Raw genomic sequence first — 18,539 nt, 5'->3', positions numbered from 1 at the left:
GTGTCTACTGTAGTGGTAGTGTGGTAGTGTGGTATTGTCTACTGTAGTGGTAGTGTGGTAGTGGTAGTGTGGTAGTGTGGTAGTGTCTACTATAGTGGTAGTGTGGTAGTGTCTACTGTAGTGGTAGTGTGGTAGTGTGGTAGTGTCTACTGTAGTGGTAGTGTGGTAGTGTCTACTGTAGTGGTAGTGTGGTAGTGTCTACTGTAGTGGTAGTGTGGTAGTGTCTACTGTAGTGGTAGTGTGGTAGTGTGGTGGTAGTGTGGTAGTGTCTACTGTAGTGGTAGTGTGGTAGTGTAGTGGTAGTGTGGTAGTGTCTACTGTGGTGGTAGTGTGGTAGTGACTACTGTAGTGGTAGTGTGGTAGTGTCTACTGTAGTGGTAGTGTGGTAATGTCTACTGTAGTGGTAGTGTGGTAGTGTCTACTGTAGTGGTAGTGTGGTAGTGACTACTGTGGTGGTAGTGTGGTAGTGACTACTGTGGTGGTAGTGTGGTAGAGTGGTGGTAGTGTCATAGTGTGGTGGTAGTGTGGTAGTGTCTACTGTGGTGGTAGTGTGGTAGTGTCTACTGTAGTGGTAGTGTGGTAGTGTCTACTGTAGTGGTAGTGTCTACTGTAGTGGTAGTGTGGTAGTGTCTACTGTAGTGGTAGTGTCTACTGTAGTGGTAGTGTGGTAGTGTGGTAGTGTCTACTGTAGTGGTAGTGTGGTAGTGTGGTAGTGTCTACTGTAGTGGTAGTGTGGTAGTGTCTACTGTAGTGGTAGTGTGGTAGTGTGGTAGTGTCTACTGTAGTGGTAGTGTGGTAGTGTCTACTGTAGTGGTAGAGACTACTGTAGTGGTAGTGTGGTAGTGTAGTGGTAGTGTGGTAGTGTAGTGGTAGTGTCTACTGTAGTGGTAGTGTGGTAATGACTACTGTAGTGGTAGTGTGGTAGTGTCTACTGTAGTGGTAGTGTCTACTGTAGTGGTAGTGTGGTAGTGTGGTAGTGTCTACTGTAGTGGTAGTATGGTAGTGTCTACTGTAGTGGTAGTGTTGTAGTGTGGTAGTGTCTACTGTAGTGGTAGTGTGGTAGTGTCTACTGTAGTGGTAGTGTGGTAGTGTGGTGGTAGTGTCTACTGTGGTGGTAGTGTGGTAGTGTGGTAGCATCTACTGTGGTGGTAGTGTGGTAGTGTCTACTGTGGTGGTAGTGTGGTAGTGTGGTGGTAGTGGGGTAGTGACTACTGTAGTGGTAGTGTGGTAGTGTCTACTGTAGTGGTAGTGTGGTAGTGTCTACTGTAGTGGTAGTGTGGTAGTGTCTACTGTAGTGGTAGTTTGGTAGTGTCTACTGTGGTGGTAGTGTGGTAGTGTCTACTGTGGTGGTAGTGTGGTAGTGTCTACTGTAGTGGTAGTGTGGTAGTGACTACTGTAGTGGTAGTGTGGTAGTGTGGTAGTGTCTACTGTAGTGGTAGTGTGGTAGTGACTACTGTGGTAGCAGTGTGGTAGTGTAGTGGTAATGTGGTAGTGTCTACTGTAGTGGTATTGTGGTAGTGTCTACTGTAGTGGTAGTGTGGTAGTGTCTACTGTAGTGGTAGTGTGGTAGTGTGGTGGTAGTGTGGTAGTGTCTACTGTAGTGGTAGTGTGGTAGTCACTACTGTAGTGGTAGTGTGGTAGTGACTACTGTAGTGGTAGTGTGGTAGTGTCTACTGTAGTGGTAGTGTGGTAGTGTCTACTGTAGTGGTAGTGTGGTAGTGTCTACTGTAGTGGTACTGTGGTAGTGTCTACTGTAGTGGTAGTGTGGTAGTGTCTACTGTGGTGGTAGTGACTACTGTGGTGGTAGTGTGGTAGTGTCTACTGTAGTGGCAGTGTGGTAATGACTACTGTAGTGGTAGTGTGGTAGTGTCTACTGTAGTGGTAGTGTCTACTGTAGTGGTAGTGTGGTAGTGTCTACTGTAGTGGTAGTGTGGTAGTGTCACCTGTATTGGTAGTGTGGTAGTGTCTACTGTAGTGGTAGTGTTGTAGTGTGGTAGTGTCTACTGTAGTGGTAGTGTGGTAGTGTCTACTGTAGTGGTAGTGACTACTGTAGTGGTAGTGTGGTAGTGTGGTAGTGTAGTGGTAGTGTGGTAGTGTCTACTGTAGTGGTAGTGTGGTAATGACTACTGTAGTGGTAGTGTGGTAGTGTCTATTGTAGTGGTAGTGTCTACTGTAGTGGTAGTGTGGTAGTGTCTACTGTAGTGGTAGTGTGGTAGTGTCTACTGTAGTGGTAGTGTGGTAGTGTCTACTGTAGTGGTAGTGTTGTAGTGTGGTAGTGTCTACTGTAGTGGTAGTGTGGTAGTGTCTACTGTAGTGGTAGTGTGGTAGTGTGGTAGTGTCTACTGTAGTGGTAGTGTGGTAGTGTGATAGTGTCTACTGTGGTGGTAGTGTGGTAGTGTCTACTGTGGTGGTAGTGTGGTAGTGTGGTGGTAGTGGGGTAGTGACTACTGTAGTGGTAGTGTGGTAGTGTCTACTGTAGTGGTAGTGTGGTAGTGTGGTAGTGTTTACTGTAGTGGTAGTGTGGTAGTGTCTACTGTAGTGGTAGTGTGGTAGTGTAGTGGTAGTGTGGTAGTGTCTACTGTAGTAGTAGTGTGGTAGTGTCTACTGTAGTGGTAGTGTGGTAGTGTCTACTGTAGTGGTAGTGTGGTAGTGTCTATTGTGGTGGTAGTGTGGTAGTGTCTACTGTGGTGGTAGTGTGGTAGTGTCTACTGTAGTGGTAGTGTGGTAGTGACTACTGTAGTGGTAGTGTGGTAGTGTGGTAGTGTCTACTGTAGTGGTAGTGTGGTAGTGACTACTGTGGTAGCAGTGTGGTAGTGTAGTGGTAATGTGGTAGTGTCTACTGTAGTGGTATTGTGGTAGTGTCTACTGTAGTGGTAGTGTGGTAGTGTCTACTGTAGTGGCAGTGTGGTAGTGTCTACTGTAGTGGTAGTGTGGTAGTGTAGTGGTAATGTGGTAGTGTCTACTGTAGTGGTATTGTGGTAGTGTCTACTGTAGTGGTAGTGTGGTAGTGTCTATTGTAGTGGTAGTGTGGTAGTGTGGTGGTAGTGTGGTAGTGTCTACTGTAGTGGTAGTGTGGTAGTCACTACTGTAGTGGTAGTGTGGTAGTGACTACTGTAGTGGTAGTGTGGTAGTGTCTACTGTAGTGGTAGTGTGGTAATGTCTACTGTAGTGGTAGTGTGGTAGTGTCTACTGTAGTGGTACTGTGGTAGTGTCTACTGTAGTGGTAGTGTGGTAGTGTCTACTGTGGTGGTAGTGACTACTGTGGTGGTAGTGTGGTAGTGTCTACTGTAGTGGCAATGTGGTAGTGTGGTGGTACTGTGGTAGTGTCTACTGTAGTGGTAGTGTGCTAGTGTCTACTGTAGTGGTAGTGTGGTAGTGTGGTGGTAGTGTGGTAGTGTCTACTGTGGTGGTAGTGTGGTAGTGACTACTGTGGTAGTAGTGTGGTAGTGTAGTGGTAGTGTGGTAGTGTAGTGGTAGTGTGGTAGTGTGGTGGTAGTGTGGTAGTGTCTAATGTGGTGGTAGTGTGGTAGTGTCTACTGTAGTGGTAGTGACTACTGTGGTAGTAGTGTGGTAGTGTAGTGGTAATGTGGTGGTCGTGTGGTAGTGGTAGTGTGGTAGTGTAGTGGTAGTGTGGTAGTGCCCACTGTAGTGGTAGTGTCTACTGTAGTGGTAGTGTGATAGTGACTACTGTGGTGGTAGTGTAGTGGTAGTGTGGTAGTGTAGTGGTAGTGACTACTGTAGTGGTACTGTGGTAGCGCCTACTGTAGTGGTACTGTGGTAGCGCCTACTGGTGGTGGTAGTGTGGTAGTGTCTACTGTAGTGGTAGTGTGGTAGTGTAGTGGTAATGTGGTAGTGTAGTGTGGTAGTGTAGTGGTAGTGTGGTAGTGCCCACTGTAGTAGTAGTAGTGACTACAGTAGTGGTAGTGTGGTAGTGACTACAGTAGTGGTAGTGTAGTGGTAGTGTGGTAGTGCCCACTGTAGTAGTAGTAGTAGTGACTACTGTAGTGGTAGTGTGGTAGTGTCTACTGTGGTGGTAGTGTGGTAGTGTCTACTGTGGTGGTAGTGTGGTAGTGTGGTGGTAGTGGGGTAGTGACTACTGTAGTGGTAGTGTGGTAGTGTAGTGGTAGTGTGGTAGTGTCTACTGTAGTGGTAGTGTGGTAGTGTCTACTGTAGTGGTAGTGTGGTAGTGTCTACTGTAGTGGTAGTGTGGTAGTGTCTACTGTAGTGGTAGTGTGGTAGTGTAGTAGTGTCTACTGTGGTGGTAGTGTGGTAGTGTGGTGGTAGTGTGGTAGTGTTGTAGTGTGGTAGTGTGGTAGTGTCTACTGTGGTGGTAGTGTGGTAGTGTGGTAGTGTCTACTGTAGTGGTAGTGTGGTAGTGTCTACTGTAGTGGTAGTGTGGTAGTGTCTACTGTAGTGGTAGTGTGGTAGTGTCTACTGTAGTGGTAGTGTGGTAGTGTGGTAGTGTCTACTGTAGTGGTAGTGTGGTAGTGTCTACTGTAGTGGTAGTGTGGTAGTGTCTACTGTAGTGGTAGTGTGGTAGTGTCTACTGTAGTGGTAGTGTGGTAGTGTCTATTGTAGTGGTAGTGTGGTAGTGTCTACTGTAGTGGTAGTGTGGTAGTGACTACTGTGGTAGCAGTGTGGTAGTGTAGTGGTAGTGTGGTAGTGTCTACTGTAGTGGTAGTGTGGTAGTGTCTACTGTGGTGGTAGTGTGGTAGTGTCTACTGTGGTGGTAGTGTGGTAGTGTGGTGGTAGTGGGGTAGTGACTACTGTAGTGGTAGTGTGGTAGTGTCTACTGTAGTGGTAGTGTGGTAGTGTGGTAGTGTTTACTGTAGTGGTAGTGTGGTAGTGTCTACTGTAGTGGTAGTGTGGTAGTGTAGTGGTAGTGTGGTAGTGTCTACTGTAGTGGTAGTGTGGTAGTGTCTACTGTAGTGGTAGTGTGGTAGTGACTACTGTAGTGGTAGTGTGGTAGTGTGGTAGTGTCTACTGTAGTGGTAGTGTGGTAGTGACTACTGTGGTAGCAGTGTGGTAGTGTAGTGGTAATGTGGTAGTGTCTACTGTAGTGGTATTGTGGTAGTGTCTACTGTAGTGGTAGTGTGGTAGTGTCTACTGTAGTGGCAGTGTGGTAGTGTCTACTGTAGTGGTAGTGTGGTAGTGTAGTGGTAATGTGGTAGTGTCTACTGTAGTGGTATTGTGGTAGTGTCTACTGTAGTGGTAGTGTGGTAGTGTCTACTGTAGTGGTAGTGTGGTAGTGTGGTGGTAGTGTGGTAGTGTCTACTGTAGTGGTAGTGTGGTAGTCACTACTGTAGTGGTAGTGTGGTAGTGACTAATGTAGTGGTAGTGTGGTAGTGTCTACTGTAGTGGTACTGTGGTAGTGTCTACTGTAGTGGTAGTGTGGTAGTGTCTACTGTGGTGGTAGTGACTACTGTGGTGGTAGTGTGGTAGTGTCTACTGTAGTGGCAGTGTGGTAGTGTGGTGGTACTGTGGTAGTGTCTACTGTAGTGGTAGTGTGCTAGTGTCTACTGTAGTGGTAGTGTGGTAGTGTCTACTGTAGTGGTAGTGTGGTAGTGTCTACTGTAGTGGTAGTGTGGTAGTGTGGTGGTAGTGTGGTAGTGTCTACTGTGGTGGTAGTGTGGTAGTGACTACTGTGGTAGTAGTGTAGTGGTAGTGTGGTAGTGTAGTGGTAGTGTGGTAGTGTGGTGGTAGTGTGGTAGTGTCTAATGTGGTGGTAGTGTGGTAGTGTCTACTGTAGTGGTAGTGACTACTGTGGTAGTAGTGTGGTAGTGTAGTGGTAATGTGGTGGTCGTGTGGTAGTGGTAGTGTGGTAGTGTAGTGGTAGTGTGGTAGTGCCCACTGTAGTGGTAGTGTCTACTGTAGTGGTAGTGTGATAGTGACTACTGTGGTGGTAGTGTAGTGGTAGTGTGGTAGTGTAGTGGTAGTGACTACTGTAGTGGTACTGTGGTAGCGCCTACTGTAGTGGTACTGTGGTAGCGCCTACTGGTGGTGGTAGTGTGGTAGTGTCTACTGTAGTGGTATTGTGGTAGTGTCTACTGTAGTGGTAGTGTGGTAGTGTCTACTGTAGTGGTAGTGTGGTAGTGTGGTGGTAGTGTGGTAGTGTCTACTGTAGTGGTAGTGTGGTAGTCACTACTGTAGTGGTAGTGTGGTAGTGACTACTGTAGTGGTAGTGTGGTAGTGTCTACTGTAGTGGTAGTGTGGTAGTGTCTACTGTAGTGGTAGTGTGGTAGTGTCTACTGTAGTGGTACTGTGGTAGTGTCTACTGTAGTGGTAGTGTGGTAGTGTCTACTGTGGTGGTAGTGACTACTGTGGTGGTAGTGTGGTAGTGTCTACTGTAGTGGCAGTGTGGTAATGACTACTGTAGTGGTAGTGTGGTAGTGTCTACTGTAGTGGTAGTGTCTACTGTAGTGGTAGTGTGGTAGTGTCTACTGTAGTGGTAGTGTGGTAGTGTGGTAGTGTCTACTGTAGTGGTAGTGTGGTAGTGTCTACTGTAGTGGTAGTGTTGTAGTGTGGTAGTGTCTACTGTAGTGGTAGTGTGGTAGTGTCTACTGTAGTGGTAGTGACTACTGTAGTGGTAGTGTGGTAGTGTGGTAGTGTAGTGGTAGTGTGGTAGTGTCTACTGTAGTGGTAGTGTGGTAATGACTACTGTAGTGGTAGTGTGGTAGTGTCTACTGTAGTGGTAGTGTCTACTGTAGTGGTAGTGTGGTAGTGTCTACTGTAGTGGTAGTGTGGTAGTGTCTACTGTAGTGGTAGTGTGGTAGTGTCTACTGTAGTGGTAGTGTTGTAGTGTGGTAGTGTCTACTGTAGTGGTAGTGTGGTAGTGTCTACTGTAGTGGTAGTGTGGTAGTGTGGTAGTGTCTACTGTAGTGGTAGTGTGGTAGTGTGATAGTGTCTACTGTGGTGGTAGTGTGGTAGTGTCTACTGTGGTGGTAGTGTGGTAGTGTGGTGGTAGTGGGGTAGTGACTACTGTAGTGGTAGTGTGGTAGTGTCTACTGTAGTGGTAGTGTGGTAGTGTGGTAGTGTTTACTGTAGTGGTAGTGTGGTAGTGTCTACTGTAGTGGTAGTGTGGTAGTGTAGTGGTAGTGTGGTAGTGTCTACTGTAGTAGTAGTGTGGTAGTGTCTACTGTAGTGGTAGTGTGGTAGTGTCTACTGTAGTGGTAGTGTGGTAGTGTCTATTGTGGTGGTAGTGTGGTAGTGTCTACTGTGGTGGTAGTGTGGTAGTGTCTACTGTAGTGGTAGTGTGGTAGTGACTACTGTAGTGGTAGTGTGGTAGTGTGGTAGTGTCTACTGTAGTGGTAGTGTGGTAGTGACTACTGTGGTAGCAGTGTGGTAGTGTAGTGGTAATGTGGTAGTGTCTACTGTAGTGGTATTGTGGTAGTGTCAACTGTAGTGGTAGTGTGGTAGTGTCTACTGTAGTGGCAGTGTGGTAGTGTCTACTGTAGTGGTAGTGTGGTAGTGTCTACTGTAGTGGTAGTGTGGTAGTGTGGTGGTAGTGTGGTAGTGTCTACTGTAGTGGTAGTGTGGTAGTCACTACTGTAGTGGTAGTGTGGTAGTGACTACTGTAGTGGTAGTGTGGTAGTGTCTACTGTAGTGGTAGTGTGGTAGTGTCTACTGTAGTGGTAGTGTGGTAGTGTCTACTGTAGTGGTACTGTGGTAGTGTCTACTGTAGTGGTAGTGTGGTAGTGTCTACTGTGGTGGTAGTGACTACTGTGGTGGTAGTGTGGTAGTGTCTACTGTAGTGGCAGTGTGGTAGTGTGGTGGTACTGTGGTAGTGTCTACTGTAGTGGTAGTGTGCTAGTGTCTACTGTAGTGGTAGTGTGGTAGTGTCTACTGTAGTGGTAGTGTGGTAGTGTCTACTGTAGTGGTAGTGTGGTAGTGTGGTGGTAGTGTGGTAGTGTCTACTGTGGTGGTAGTGTGGTAGTGACTACTGTGGTAGTAGTGTGGTAGTGTAGTGGTAGTGTGGTAGTGTAGTGGTAGTGTGGTAGTGTGGTGGTAGTGTGGTAGTGTCTAATGTGGTGGTAGTGTGGTAGTGTCTACTGTAGTGGTAGTGACTACTGTGGTAGTAGTGTGGTAGTGTAGTGGTAATGTGGTGGTCGTGTGGTAGTGTGGTAGTGTAGTGGTAGTGTGGTAGTGCCCACTGTAGTGGTAGTGTCTACTGTAGTGGTAGTGTGATAGTGACTACTGTGGTGGTAGTGTAGTGGTAGTGTGGTAGTGTAGTGGTAGTGACTACTGTAGTGGTACTGTGGTAGCGCCTACTGTAGTGGTACTGTGGTAGCGCCTACTGGTGGTGGTAGTGTGGTAGTGTCTACTGTAGTGGTAGTGTGGTAGTGTAGTGGTAATGTGGTAGTGTAGTGTGGTAGTGTAGTGGTAGTGTGGTAGTGCCCACTGTAGTAGTAGTGACTACAGTAGTGGTAGTGTGGTAGTGACTACAGTAGTGGTAGTGTAGTGGTAGTGTGGTAGTGCCCACTGTAGTAGTAGTAGTAGTGACTACTGTAGTGGTAGTGTGGTAGTGTCTACTGTGGTGGTAGTGTGGTAGTGTCTACTGTGGTGGTAGTGTGGTAGTGTGGTGGTAGTGGGGTAGTGACTACTGTAGTGGTAGTGTGGTAGTGTAGTGGTAGTGTGGTAGTGTCTACTGTAGTGGTAGTGTGGTAGTGTCTACTGTAGTGGTAGTGTGGTAGTGTCTACTGTAGTGGTAGTGTGGTAGTGTCTACTGTAGTGGTAGTGTGGTAGTGTAGTAGTGTCTACTGTGGTGGTAGTGTGGTAGTGTGGTGGTAGTGTGGTAGTGTTGTAGTGTGGTAGTGTGGTAGTGTCTACTGTGGTGGTAGTGTGGTAGTGTGGTAGTGTCTACTGTAGTGGTAGTGTGGTAGTGTCTACTGTAGTGGTAGTGTGGTAGTGTCTACTGTAGTGGTAGTGTGGTAGTGTCTACTGTAGTGGTAGTGTGGTAGTGTGGTAGTGTCTACTGTAGTGGTAGTGTGGTAGTGTCTACTGTAGTGGTAGTGTGGTAGTGTCTACTGTAGTGGTAGTGTGGTAGTGTCTACTGTAGTGGTAGTGTGGTAGTGTCTATTGTAGTGGTAGTGTGGTAGTGTCTACTGTAGTGGTAGTGTGGTAGTGACTACTGTGGTAGCAGTGTGGTAGTGTAGTGGTAGTGTGGTAGTGTCTACTGTAGTGGTAGTGTGGTAGTGTCTACTGTGGTGGTAGTGTGGTAGTGTCTACTGTGGTGGTAGTGTGGTAGTGTGGTGGTAGTGGGGTAGTGACTACTGTAGTGGTAGTGTGGTAGTGTCTACTGTAGTGGTAGTGTGGTAGTGTGGTAGTGTTTACTGTAGTGGTAGTGTGGTAGTGTCTACTGTAGTGGTAGTGTGGTAGTGTAGTGGTAGTGTGGTAGTGTCTACTGTAGTAGTAGTGTGGTAGTGTCTACTGTAGTGGTAGTGTGGTAGTGTCTACTGTAGTGGTAGTGTGGTAGTGTCTATTGTGGTGGTAGTGTGGTAGTGTCTACTGTGGTGGTAGTGTGGTAGTGTCTACTGTAGTGGTAGTGTGGTAGTGACTACTGTAGTGGTAGTGTGGTAGTGTGGTAGTGTCTACTGTAGTGGTAGTGTGGTAGTGACTACTGTGGTAGCAGTGTGGTAGTGTAGTGGTAATGTGGTAGTGTCTACTGTAGTGGTATTGTGGTAGTGTCTACTGTAGTGGTAGTGTGGTAGTGTCTACTGTAGTGGCAGTGTGGTAGTGTCTACTGTAGTGGTAGTGTGGTAGTGTAGTGGTAATGTGGTAGTGTCTACTGTAGTGGTATTGTGGTAGTGTCTACTGTAGTGGTAGTGTGGTAGTGTCTACTGTAGTGGTAGTGTGGTAGTGTGGTGGTAGTGTGGTAGTGTCTACTGTAGTGGTAGTGTGGTAGTCACTACTGTAGTGGTAGTGTGGTAGTGACTACTGTAGTGGTAGTGTGGTAGTGTCTACTGTAGTGGTAGTGTGGTAGTGTCTACTGTAGTGGTAGTGTGGTAGTGTCTACTGTAGTGGTACTGTGGTAGTGTCTACTGTAGTGGTAGTGTGGTAGTGTCTACTGTGGTGGTAGTGACTACTGTGGTGGTAGTGTGGTAGTGTCTACTGTAGTGGCAGTGTGGTAGTGTGGTGGTAATGTGGTAGTGTCTACTGTAGTGGTAGTGTGCTAGTGTCTACTGTAGTGGTAGTGTGGTAGTGTCTACTGTAGTGGTAGTGTGGTAGTGTCTACTGTAGTGGTAGTGTGGTAGTGTGGTGGTAGTGTGGTAGTGCCCACTGTAGTGGTAGTGTCTACTGTAGTGGTAGTGTGATAGTGACTACTGTGGTGGTAGTGTAGTGGTAGTGTGGTAGTGTAGTGGTAGTGACTACTGTAGTGGTACTGTGGTAGCGCCTACTGTAGTGGTACTGTGGTAGCGCCTACTGGTGGTGGTAGTGTGGTAGTGTCTACTGTAGTGGTAGTGTGGTAGTGTAGTGGTAATGTGGTAGTGTAGTGTGGTAGTGTAGTGGTAGTGTGGTAGTGCCCACTGTAGTAGTAGTAGTAGTGACTACAGTAGTGGTAGTGTGGTAGTGACTACAGTAGTGGTAGTGTAGTGGTAGTGTGGTAGTGCCCACTGTAGTAGTAGTAGTGACTACTGTAGTGGTAGTGTGGTAGTGTCTACTGTGGTGGTAGTGTGGTAGTGTCTACTGTGGTGGTAGTGTGGTAGTGTGGTGGTAGTGGGGTAGTGACTACTGTAGTGGTAGTGTGGTAGTGTAGTGGTAGTGTGGTAGTGTCTACTGTAGTGGTAGTGTGCTAGTGTCTACTGTAGTGGTAGTGTGGTAGTGTCTACTGTAGTGGTAGTGTGGTAGTGTCTACTGTAGTGGTAGTGTGGTAGTGTAGTAGTGTCTACTGTGGTGGTAGTGTGGTAGTGTGGTGGTAGTGTGGTAGTGTTGTAGTGTGGTAGTGTGGTAGTGTCTACTGTGGTGGTAGTGTGGTAGTGTCTACTGTAGTGGTAGTGTGGTAGTGTCTACTGTAGTGGTAGTGTGGTAGTGTCTACTGTAGTGGTAGTGTGGTAGTGTCTACTGTAGTGGTAGTGTGGTAGTGTGGTAGTGTCTACTGTAGTGGTAGTGTGGTAGTGTCTACTGTAGTGGTAGTGTGGTAGTGTCTACTGTAGTGGTAGTGTGGTAGTGTCTACTGTAGTGGTAGTGTGGTAGTGTCTATTGTAGTGGTAGTGTGGTAGTGTCTACTGTAGTGGTAGTGTGGTAGTGACTACTGTGGTAGCAGTGTGGTAGTGTAGTGGTAGTGTGGTAGTGTCTACTGTAGTGGTAGTGTGGTAGTGTCTACTGTAGTGGTAGTGTGGTAGTGTCTACTGTAGTGGTAGTGTGGTAGTGTCTACTGTAGTGGTAGTGTGGTAGTGACTACTGTAGTGGTAGTGTGGTAGTGTCTACTGTAGTGGTACTGTGGTAGTGTCTACTGTAGTGGTAGTGTGGTAGTGTCTACTGTGGTGGTAGTGACTACTGTGGTGGTAGTGTGGTAGTGTCTACTGTAGTGCCAGTGTGGTAGTGTGGTGGTAGTGTGGTAGTGTCTACTGTAGTGGTAGTGTGGTAGTGTCTACTGTAGTGGTAGTGTGGTAGTGTCTACTGTAGTGGTAGTGTGGTAGTGTGGTGGTAGTGTGGTAGTGTCTACTGTGGTGGTAGTGTGGTAGTGTCTACTGTAGTGGTAGTGTGGTAGTGTGGTGGTAGTGTGGTAGTGTCTACTGTGGTGGTAGTGTGGTAGTGACTACTGTGGTAGTAGTGTGGTAGTGTAGTGGTAGTGTGGTAGTGTAGTGGTAGTGTGGTAGTGCCCACTGTAGTAGTAGTAGTGACTACAGTAGTGGTAGTGTGGTGGTCGTGTGGTAGTGGTAGTGTGGTAGTGTAGTGGTAGTGACTACAGTAGTGGTATTGTGGTAGTGTAGTGGTAGTGTGGTGGTCTTGTGGTAGTGTAGTGTGGTAGTGTAGTGGTAGTGACTACAGTAGTGGTAGTGTGGTAGTGTAGTGGTAGTGTGGTAGTGTAGTGGTTGTGTGGTAGTGCCTACTGTAGTAGTAGTGACTACAGTAGTGGTAGTGTGGTAGTGTAGTGGTAGTGTGGTAGTGTAGTGGTCGTGTGGTAGTGGTAGTGTTGTAGTGTAGTAGTAGTGACTACAGTAGTGGTAGTGTGGTAGTGTAGTGGTAGTGTGGTAGTGCCTACGGTAGTAGTAGTAGCAGTAGTGACTACAGTAGTGGTAGTGTAGTGGTAGTGACTACAGTAGTGGTAGTGTGGTAGTGTAGTGGTAGTGTGGTAGTGCCCACTGTAGTAGTAGTAGTGACTACAGTAGTGGTAGTGTGGTAGTGGTAGTGTGGTAGTGTAGTGGTAGTGACTACAGTAGTGGTAGTGTGGTAGCGCCTACTGGTGGTGGCGAGCCGTTCCAGGACCCGCAGGAAGAGTGGCCGGGCGTAAGGGGGCAGGACCCTCTCCAGCGCCGCGTACAACGCCACCACGTCCAGCGAGCCGGCGGGGTCCGCAATGGCAGCCATGCCGGCCTTGCCCTCCACGCCTGCACGGGGCGGGGGGTCATCGCCATCACCATCATCGCAATCATCGCAATCATCGCCATCACCGCAATCATCGCCATCACCATCATCGCCAGCACCGCAATCATCGCCATCACCATCATCGCAATCATCGCAATCATCGCCATCACCATCATCGCAATCATCGCAATCATCGCCATCACCATCATCGCAATCATCGCAATCATCGCCATCACCATCATCACAATCATCGCAATCATCGCCATCACCATCATCGCAATCATCGCAATAATCGCCATCACCATCATCGCAATCATCGCAATCATCGCCATCACCATCATCGCAATCATCGCAATCATCGCCATCACCATCATCGCAATCATCGCAATCATCGCCATCACCATCATCGCAATCATCGCAATCATCGCCATCACCATCATCGCAATCATCGCAATCATCGCCATCACCATCATCGCAATCATCGCCATCACCATCATCGCAATCATCGCAATCATCACCATCACCATCATCGCAATCATCGCAATCATCGCCATCACCATCATCGCAATCATCGCAATCATCACCATCGCAATCATCGCCATCGCGATCATCGCAAACATCGCAATCATCACCATCACAATCATGGCCATCGCGATCATCGCCATCACAATCATCGCCATCACAAGCATCGCAATCATCACCATGGCAATCATCACCATCACAATCATCGCCATCACAATCATCGCAATCATCGCCATGGCAATCATCACAATCACAATCATCGCCATGGCAATCATCACCATTATAATCATCACCATCGCAATCATCACCATCACAATCATCGCCATCACAATAATCGCCATCACCATCACGATCATCACCATCACAATCATCGCCATGGCAATCATTGCAATCACGATGATCACCATCACGATCATCGCCATCACAATCATCACCATCACAATCATCGCCATGGCAATCATCACCATCACGATCATCACCATCACAATCATCGCCATCACAATCATCACCATCACAATCATCACCATCACAATCATCACCATCGCAATCATTGCCATCGCGATCATCGCCATCACAATCATCGCCATCACCATCACAATCATCGCCATCGCAATCATCATCATTACAATCATCACCATCACAATCATCACTATCACAATCATCACCATCACAATCATCGCCATCACAATCTTCGCCATCACAATCATCGCAATCATCATCATTACAATCATCACCATCACAATCATCACCATCACAATCATCACCATCACAATCATCGCCACCACTCACTTCATGGCCATCACAGTCTGAGGTGAGGGGACCGGCGTGGTGAGCGGTGAGGTGAACGGCGTGGTGAGTGGTGTGGTGAGCGGTGTGGTGAGCGGTGTGGTGAGCGGTGTGGTGAGCGGTGTGGTGAGTGGTGTGGTGAGCGGTGTGGTGAGCGGCGTGGTGAGTGGTGTGGTGAGCGGTGAGCGGCGAGCGGTGTGGTGAGCGGTGTGGTGAGTGGTGTGGTGAGCGGTGAGCGGCGAGAGGTGTGGTGAGCGGCGTGGTGAGCAGTGTGCTGAGCGGCGTGGTGAGCGAAGTGGTGAGCAGTGTGGTGAGCGGCGTGGTGAGTGGTGTGGTGAGCGGTGAGCGGCGAGCGGTGTGGTGAGCGGTGTGGTGAGTGGTGTGGTGAGCGGTGAGCGGCGAGCGGTGTGGTGAGCGGCGTGGTGAGCAGTGTGGTGAGCGGTGAGCGGTGTGATGAGCAGTGTGGTGAGCGGTGAGCGGTGTGGTGAGCGGTGTGGTGAGTGGTGTGGTGAGCGGTGAGCGGCGAGCGGTGTGGTGAGCGGCGTGGTGAGCAGTGTGGTGAGCGGTGAGCGGTGTGGTGAGCAGTGTGGTGAGCGGTGAGCGGTGTGGTGAGCGGTGAGCGGTGTGGTGAGCGGTGAGCGGCGTGGTGAGCGGTGAGCGGTGTGGTGAGCGGTGAGCGGCGTGGTGAGCGGTGAGCGGTGTGGTGAGCGGTGTGGCTCCTCACCGGGCACCTCCACCCCGTAGACCGCTACGGAGGCCATGCCGAGCAAGCGGCTCACTGTCGCCTCCACCTCGCTGGAGGAGACGTTCTCACCACGCCAGCGGAACGTGTCACCGGTACGGTCACGGAAGAACATGTAGCCCAGCTCGTCCATCACCAGCACGTCGCCTGGGGGCGGGGGGGGGGGGGGGGTGGGCAGGGTGGTGGGTGGGTGGGCAGGCTGGTGGGTGGGTGGATGGGTGAGCAGGGTGGTGGGTGGGCAGGCTGGTGGGTGGGTGGTGGGTGGGTGAATGGGTGAGCAGGGTGGTGGGTAGGTGGGTGGGCAGGCTGGTGGGTGGGTGGGTGAGCAGGGTGGTGGGTGGATGGGTGAGCAAGGTGGTGAGTGGGTGGGTGGGCAGGCTGGTGGGTGGGTGGGCAGGCTGGTGGGTGGGTGGGTGGGTGGGCATGTTGGTGGGTGGGTGGGCAGGGTGGTGGGTGGGTGGGTGAGCAGGGTGGTGGGTGGGTGGGTGGGCAGGCTGGTGGGTGGGTGAGCAGGGTGGTGGGTGGGTGAGCAGGGTGGTGGGTGGGTGGGTGGGCAGGCTGGTGGGTGGGTGGGTGAGCAGGGTGGTGGGTGGGCAGGCTGGTGGGTGGGTGGTGGGTGGGTGAATGGGTGAGCAGGGTGGTGGGTAGGTGGGTGGGCAGGCTGGTGGGTGGGTGGGTGAGCAGGGTGGTGGGTGGATGGGTGAGCAAGGTGGTGAGTGGGTGGGTGGGCAGGCTGGTGGGTGGGTGGGCAGGCTGGTGGGTGGGTGGGTGGGCATGTTGGTGGGTGGGCAGGCTGGTGGGTGGGTGGGTGAGCAGGGTGGTGGGTGGGTGAGCAGGGTGGTGGGTGGGTGGGTGGGCAGGCTGGTGGGTGGGTGGGTGAGCAGGGTGGTGGGTGGGTGGATGGGTGAGCAGGGTGGTGGGTGGGTGAGCAGGGTGGTGGGTGGGTGGGTGGGCAGGCTGGTGGGTGGTGGGTGGGTGGGTGGGTGAGCAGGGTGGTGGGTGGGTGGGTGGGTGAGCAGGGTGGTGGGTGGGTGGGTGGGCAGGCTGGTGAGTGGGTGGGTGGGTGGCTGGTGGGTGGTGGGTGGGTGAGCAGGGTGGTGAGTGGGTGGGTGGGTGGGTGGTGGGTGGCTGGTGGGTGGGTGGTGGGTGGGTGAGCTCCCTCACCAGAGGTAAACACAGTCCCCCTGAGTGAAGACGTTTCGTGCCAGCTTCTTGTGGGTGGGTGAGCAGGGTGGTGGGTGGGTGGGTGGGTGGTGGGTGGGTGGTGGGTGGGTGAGCAGGGTGGGTGGTGGGTGGGTGGTGGGTGGCTGGTGGGTGGGTGGTGGGTGGGTGAGCTCCCTCACCAGAGAGGTAAACACAGTCCCCCTGAGTGAAGACGTTTCGTGCCAGCTTCTTGTGCGTGGGTGGGTGAGCAGGGTGGTGGGTGGGTGGGTGGGTGGTGGGTGAGCAGGGTGGGTGGTGGGTGGGTGGGTGGTGGGTGGGTGGTGGGTGGGTGGTGGGTGGGTGAGCTCCCTCACCAGAGAGGTAAACACAGTCCCCCTGAGTGAAGACGTTCCATGCCAGCTTCTTGTGGGTGGTGGGTGGGTGGTGGGTGGGTGGTGGGTGGTGGGTGGGTGGCTGGTGGGTGGCTGGTGGGTAGGTGGTGGGTGGGTGGTGGGTGGTGGGTGGGTGAGCAGGGTGGGTGGGTGAGCAGGGTGGGTGGGTGATGGGTGGGTGGTGGGTGGGTGGTGGGTGGTGGGTGGGTGGGTGGTGGGTGGGTGGTGGGTGGGTGGTGGGTGGGTGAGAAGGGTGGGTGGTGGGTGGGTGGGTGAGCAGGGTGGGTGGTGGGTGGGTGGTGGGTGGTGGGTGGGTGGCTGGTGGGTGGCTGGTGGGTGGGTGGTGGGTGGTGGGTGGGTGAGCAGGGTGGGTGGGTGAGCAGGGTGGGTGGGTGGTGGGTGGGTGGTGGGTGGTGGGTGGGTGGGTGGTGGGTGGGTGGTGGGTGGTGGGTGGGTGAGAAGGGTGGGTGGTGGGTGGGTGGGTGAGCAGGGTGGGTGGGTGGTGGGTGGGTGAGCTCGCTCACCAGAGAGGTAAGCACAGTCCCCCTGAGTGAAGACGTTCCGTGCCAGCTTCTTGTGGGTGGGTGGTGGGTGGTGGGTGGTGGGTGGGTGGTGGGTGGGTGAGCAGGGTGGGTGGGTGGTGGGTGGGTGAGCTCGCTCACCAGAGAGGTAAGCACAGTCCCCCTGAGTGAAGACGTTCCGTGCCAGCTTCTTGTGGGTGGGTGGTGGGTGGTGGGTGGGTGGTGTGGGTGGTGGGTGGGTGGTGGGTGGGTGAGCAGGGTGGTGAGTGGGTGGTGGGTGGGTGGTGGGTGGTGGGTGGGTGAGCAGGGTGGCTGGTGGGTGGCTGGTGGGTGGGTGGTGGCTGGTGGGTGGGTGGTGGGTGGTGGGTGGGTGGTGGCTGGTGGGTGGGTGGTGGGTGGTGGGTGGGTGGTGGGTGGGTGAGCTCGCTCACCAGAGAGGTAAGCACAGTCCCCCTGAGTGAAGACGTTCCGTGCCAGCTTCTTGTGTGTGGGTGGTGGGTGGGTGGTGGGTGGGTGGGTGAGCAGGGTGGGTGGGTGGGTGGTGGGTGGGTGGTGGGTGGGTGGTGGGTGGTGGGTGGGTGGGTGGTGGGTGGGTGAGTGGGTGGGTGGGTGGCTGGTGGGTGGGTGGTGGGTGGGTGACCCCCCTCACCAGAGAGGTAAGCACAGTCCCCCTGAGTGAAGATGTTCCGTGCCAGCTTCTTGTGGGTGGGTGGTGGGTGGTGGGTGGGTGGTGGGTGGGTGAGCAGGGTGGTGAGTGGGTGGGTGGGTGGCTGGTGGGTGGGTGGTGGGTGGTGGGTGGCTGGTGGGTGGTGGGTGGTGGGTGGGTGAGCAGGGTGGGTGGTGGGTGGGTGGTGGGTGGGTGAGCAGGGTGGGTGGGTGGTGGGTGGGTGACCCCCCTCACCAGAGAGGTAAGCACAGTCCCCCTGAGTGAAGACGTTTCGTGCCAGCTTCTTGTGCGTGGGTGGTGGGTGGGTGGTGGGTGGTGGGTGGGTGGCTGGTGGGTGGTGGGTGGGTGGGTGGGTGGTGAGTGGGTGGGTGGGTGGGTGGGTGGTGGGTGGGTGGGTGAGCAGGGTGGGTGGTGGGTGGGTGGTGGGTGGGTGAGCAGGGTGGGTGGGTGGTGGGTGGGTGGTGGGTGGGTGGGTGGGTGGTGGGTGGGTGGTGGGTGGGTGGGTGGTGGGTGGGTGGGTGGCTGGTGGGTGGGTGGTGGGTGGCTGGTGGGTGGGCGACCCCGCTCACCAGAGAGGTAAGCACAGTCCCCCTGAGTGAAGACGTTCCGTGCCAGCTTCTTGTGGGTGGGTGGTGGGTGGTGGGTGGGTGGCTGGTGGGTGGTGGGTGGGTGGGTGGTGGGTGGGTGGTGGGTGGGTGGGTGGGTGACCCCCCTCACCAGAGAGGTAAGCACAGTCCCCCTGAGTGAAGACGTTCCGTGCCAGCTTCTTGTGGGTGGCTGAGCAGGGTGGCTGGTGGGTGGGTGGGTGGTGGGTGGGTGGTGGGTGGGTGAGCAGGGTGGGTGAGCAGGGTGGGTGGGTGGTGGGTGAGCAGGGTGGGTGGGTGGTGGGTGGGTGGTGGGTGGGTGGTGGGTGGGTGGGTGGGTGGTGGGTGGGTGGTGGGTGGGTGGGTGGGTGGTGGGTGGGTGGGTGGGTGGCTGGTGGGTGGGTGGTGGGTGGGTGGTGGGTGGGTGACCCCGCTCACCAGAGAGGTAAGCACAGTCCCCCTGAGTGAAGACGTTCCGTGCCAGCTTCTTGTGGGTGGGTGGGTGGGTGGTAGGTGGGTGGGTGGGTGGTGGGTGGCTGGTGGGTGGGTGAGCAGGGTGGGTGGGTGGGTGGTGGGTGGGTGGTGGGTGGGTGACCCCGCTCACCAGAGAGGTAAGCACAGTCCCCTTGAGTGAAGATGTTCCGTGCCAGCTTCTTG

At 52.7% G+C, this 18,539-nt stretch overlaps 1 protein-coding gene across 1 annotated transcript in view; it reads right to left on the bottom strand.

The window, feature by feature from the left end:
* The window catches only part of LOC116958188 (long-chain fatty acid transport protein 1-like), a 95,338-nt gene that overhangs the window by 20,332 nt on the left and 56,467 nt on the right, over positions 1-18,539 (bottom strand). Inside the window, exons 12-13 of the mRNA XM_076056017.1 lie at positions 14,558-14,722; positions 12,402-12,548 (exon numbers count right to left, since the gene is read on the bottom strand). Coding sequence (XP_075912132.1) covers positions 12,402-12,548; positions 14,558-14,722 — 312 coding nt within the window. The remainder of the gene's footprint in view (positions 1-12,401; positions 12,549-14,557; positions 14,723-18,539) is intronic.

Source organism: Petromyzon marinus, chromosome 74 (genome assembly GCF_048934315.1).
Source record: "Petromyzon marinus isolate PM22_M1 ecotype Great Lakes invasive population chromosome 74, UKy_Petmar_22M1.pri1.0, whole genome shotgun sequence".
Taxonomy (NCBI): domain Eukaryota; kingdom Metazoa; phylum Chordata; class Hyperoartia; order Petromyzontiformes; family Petromyzontidae; genus Petromyzon; species Petromyzon marinus.
The sequence above is the reverse complement of the archived record's forward strand: the minus strand, read 5'-3'. Positions and strand labels throughout refer to the sequence as shown.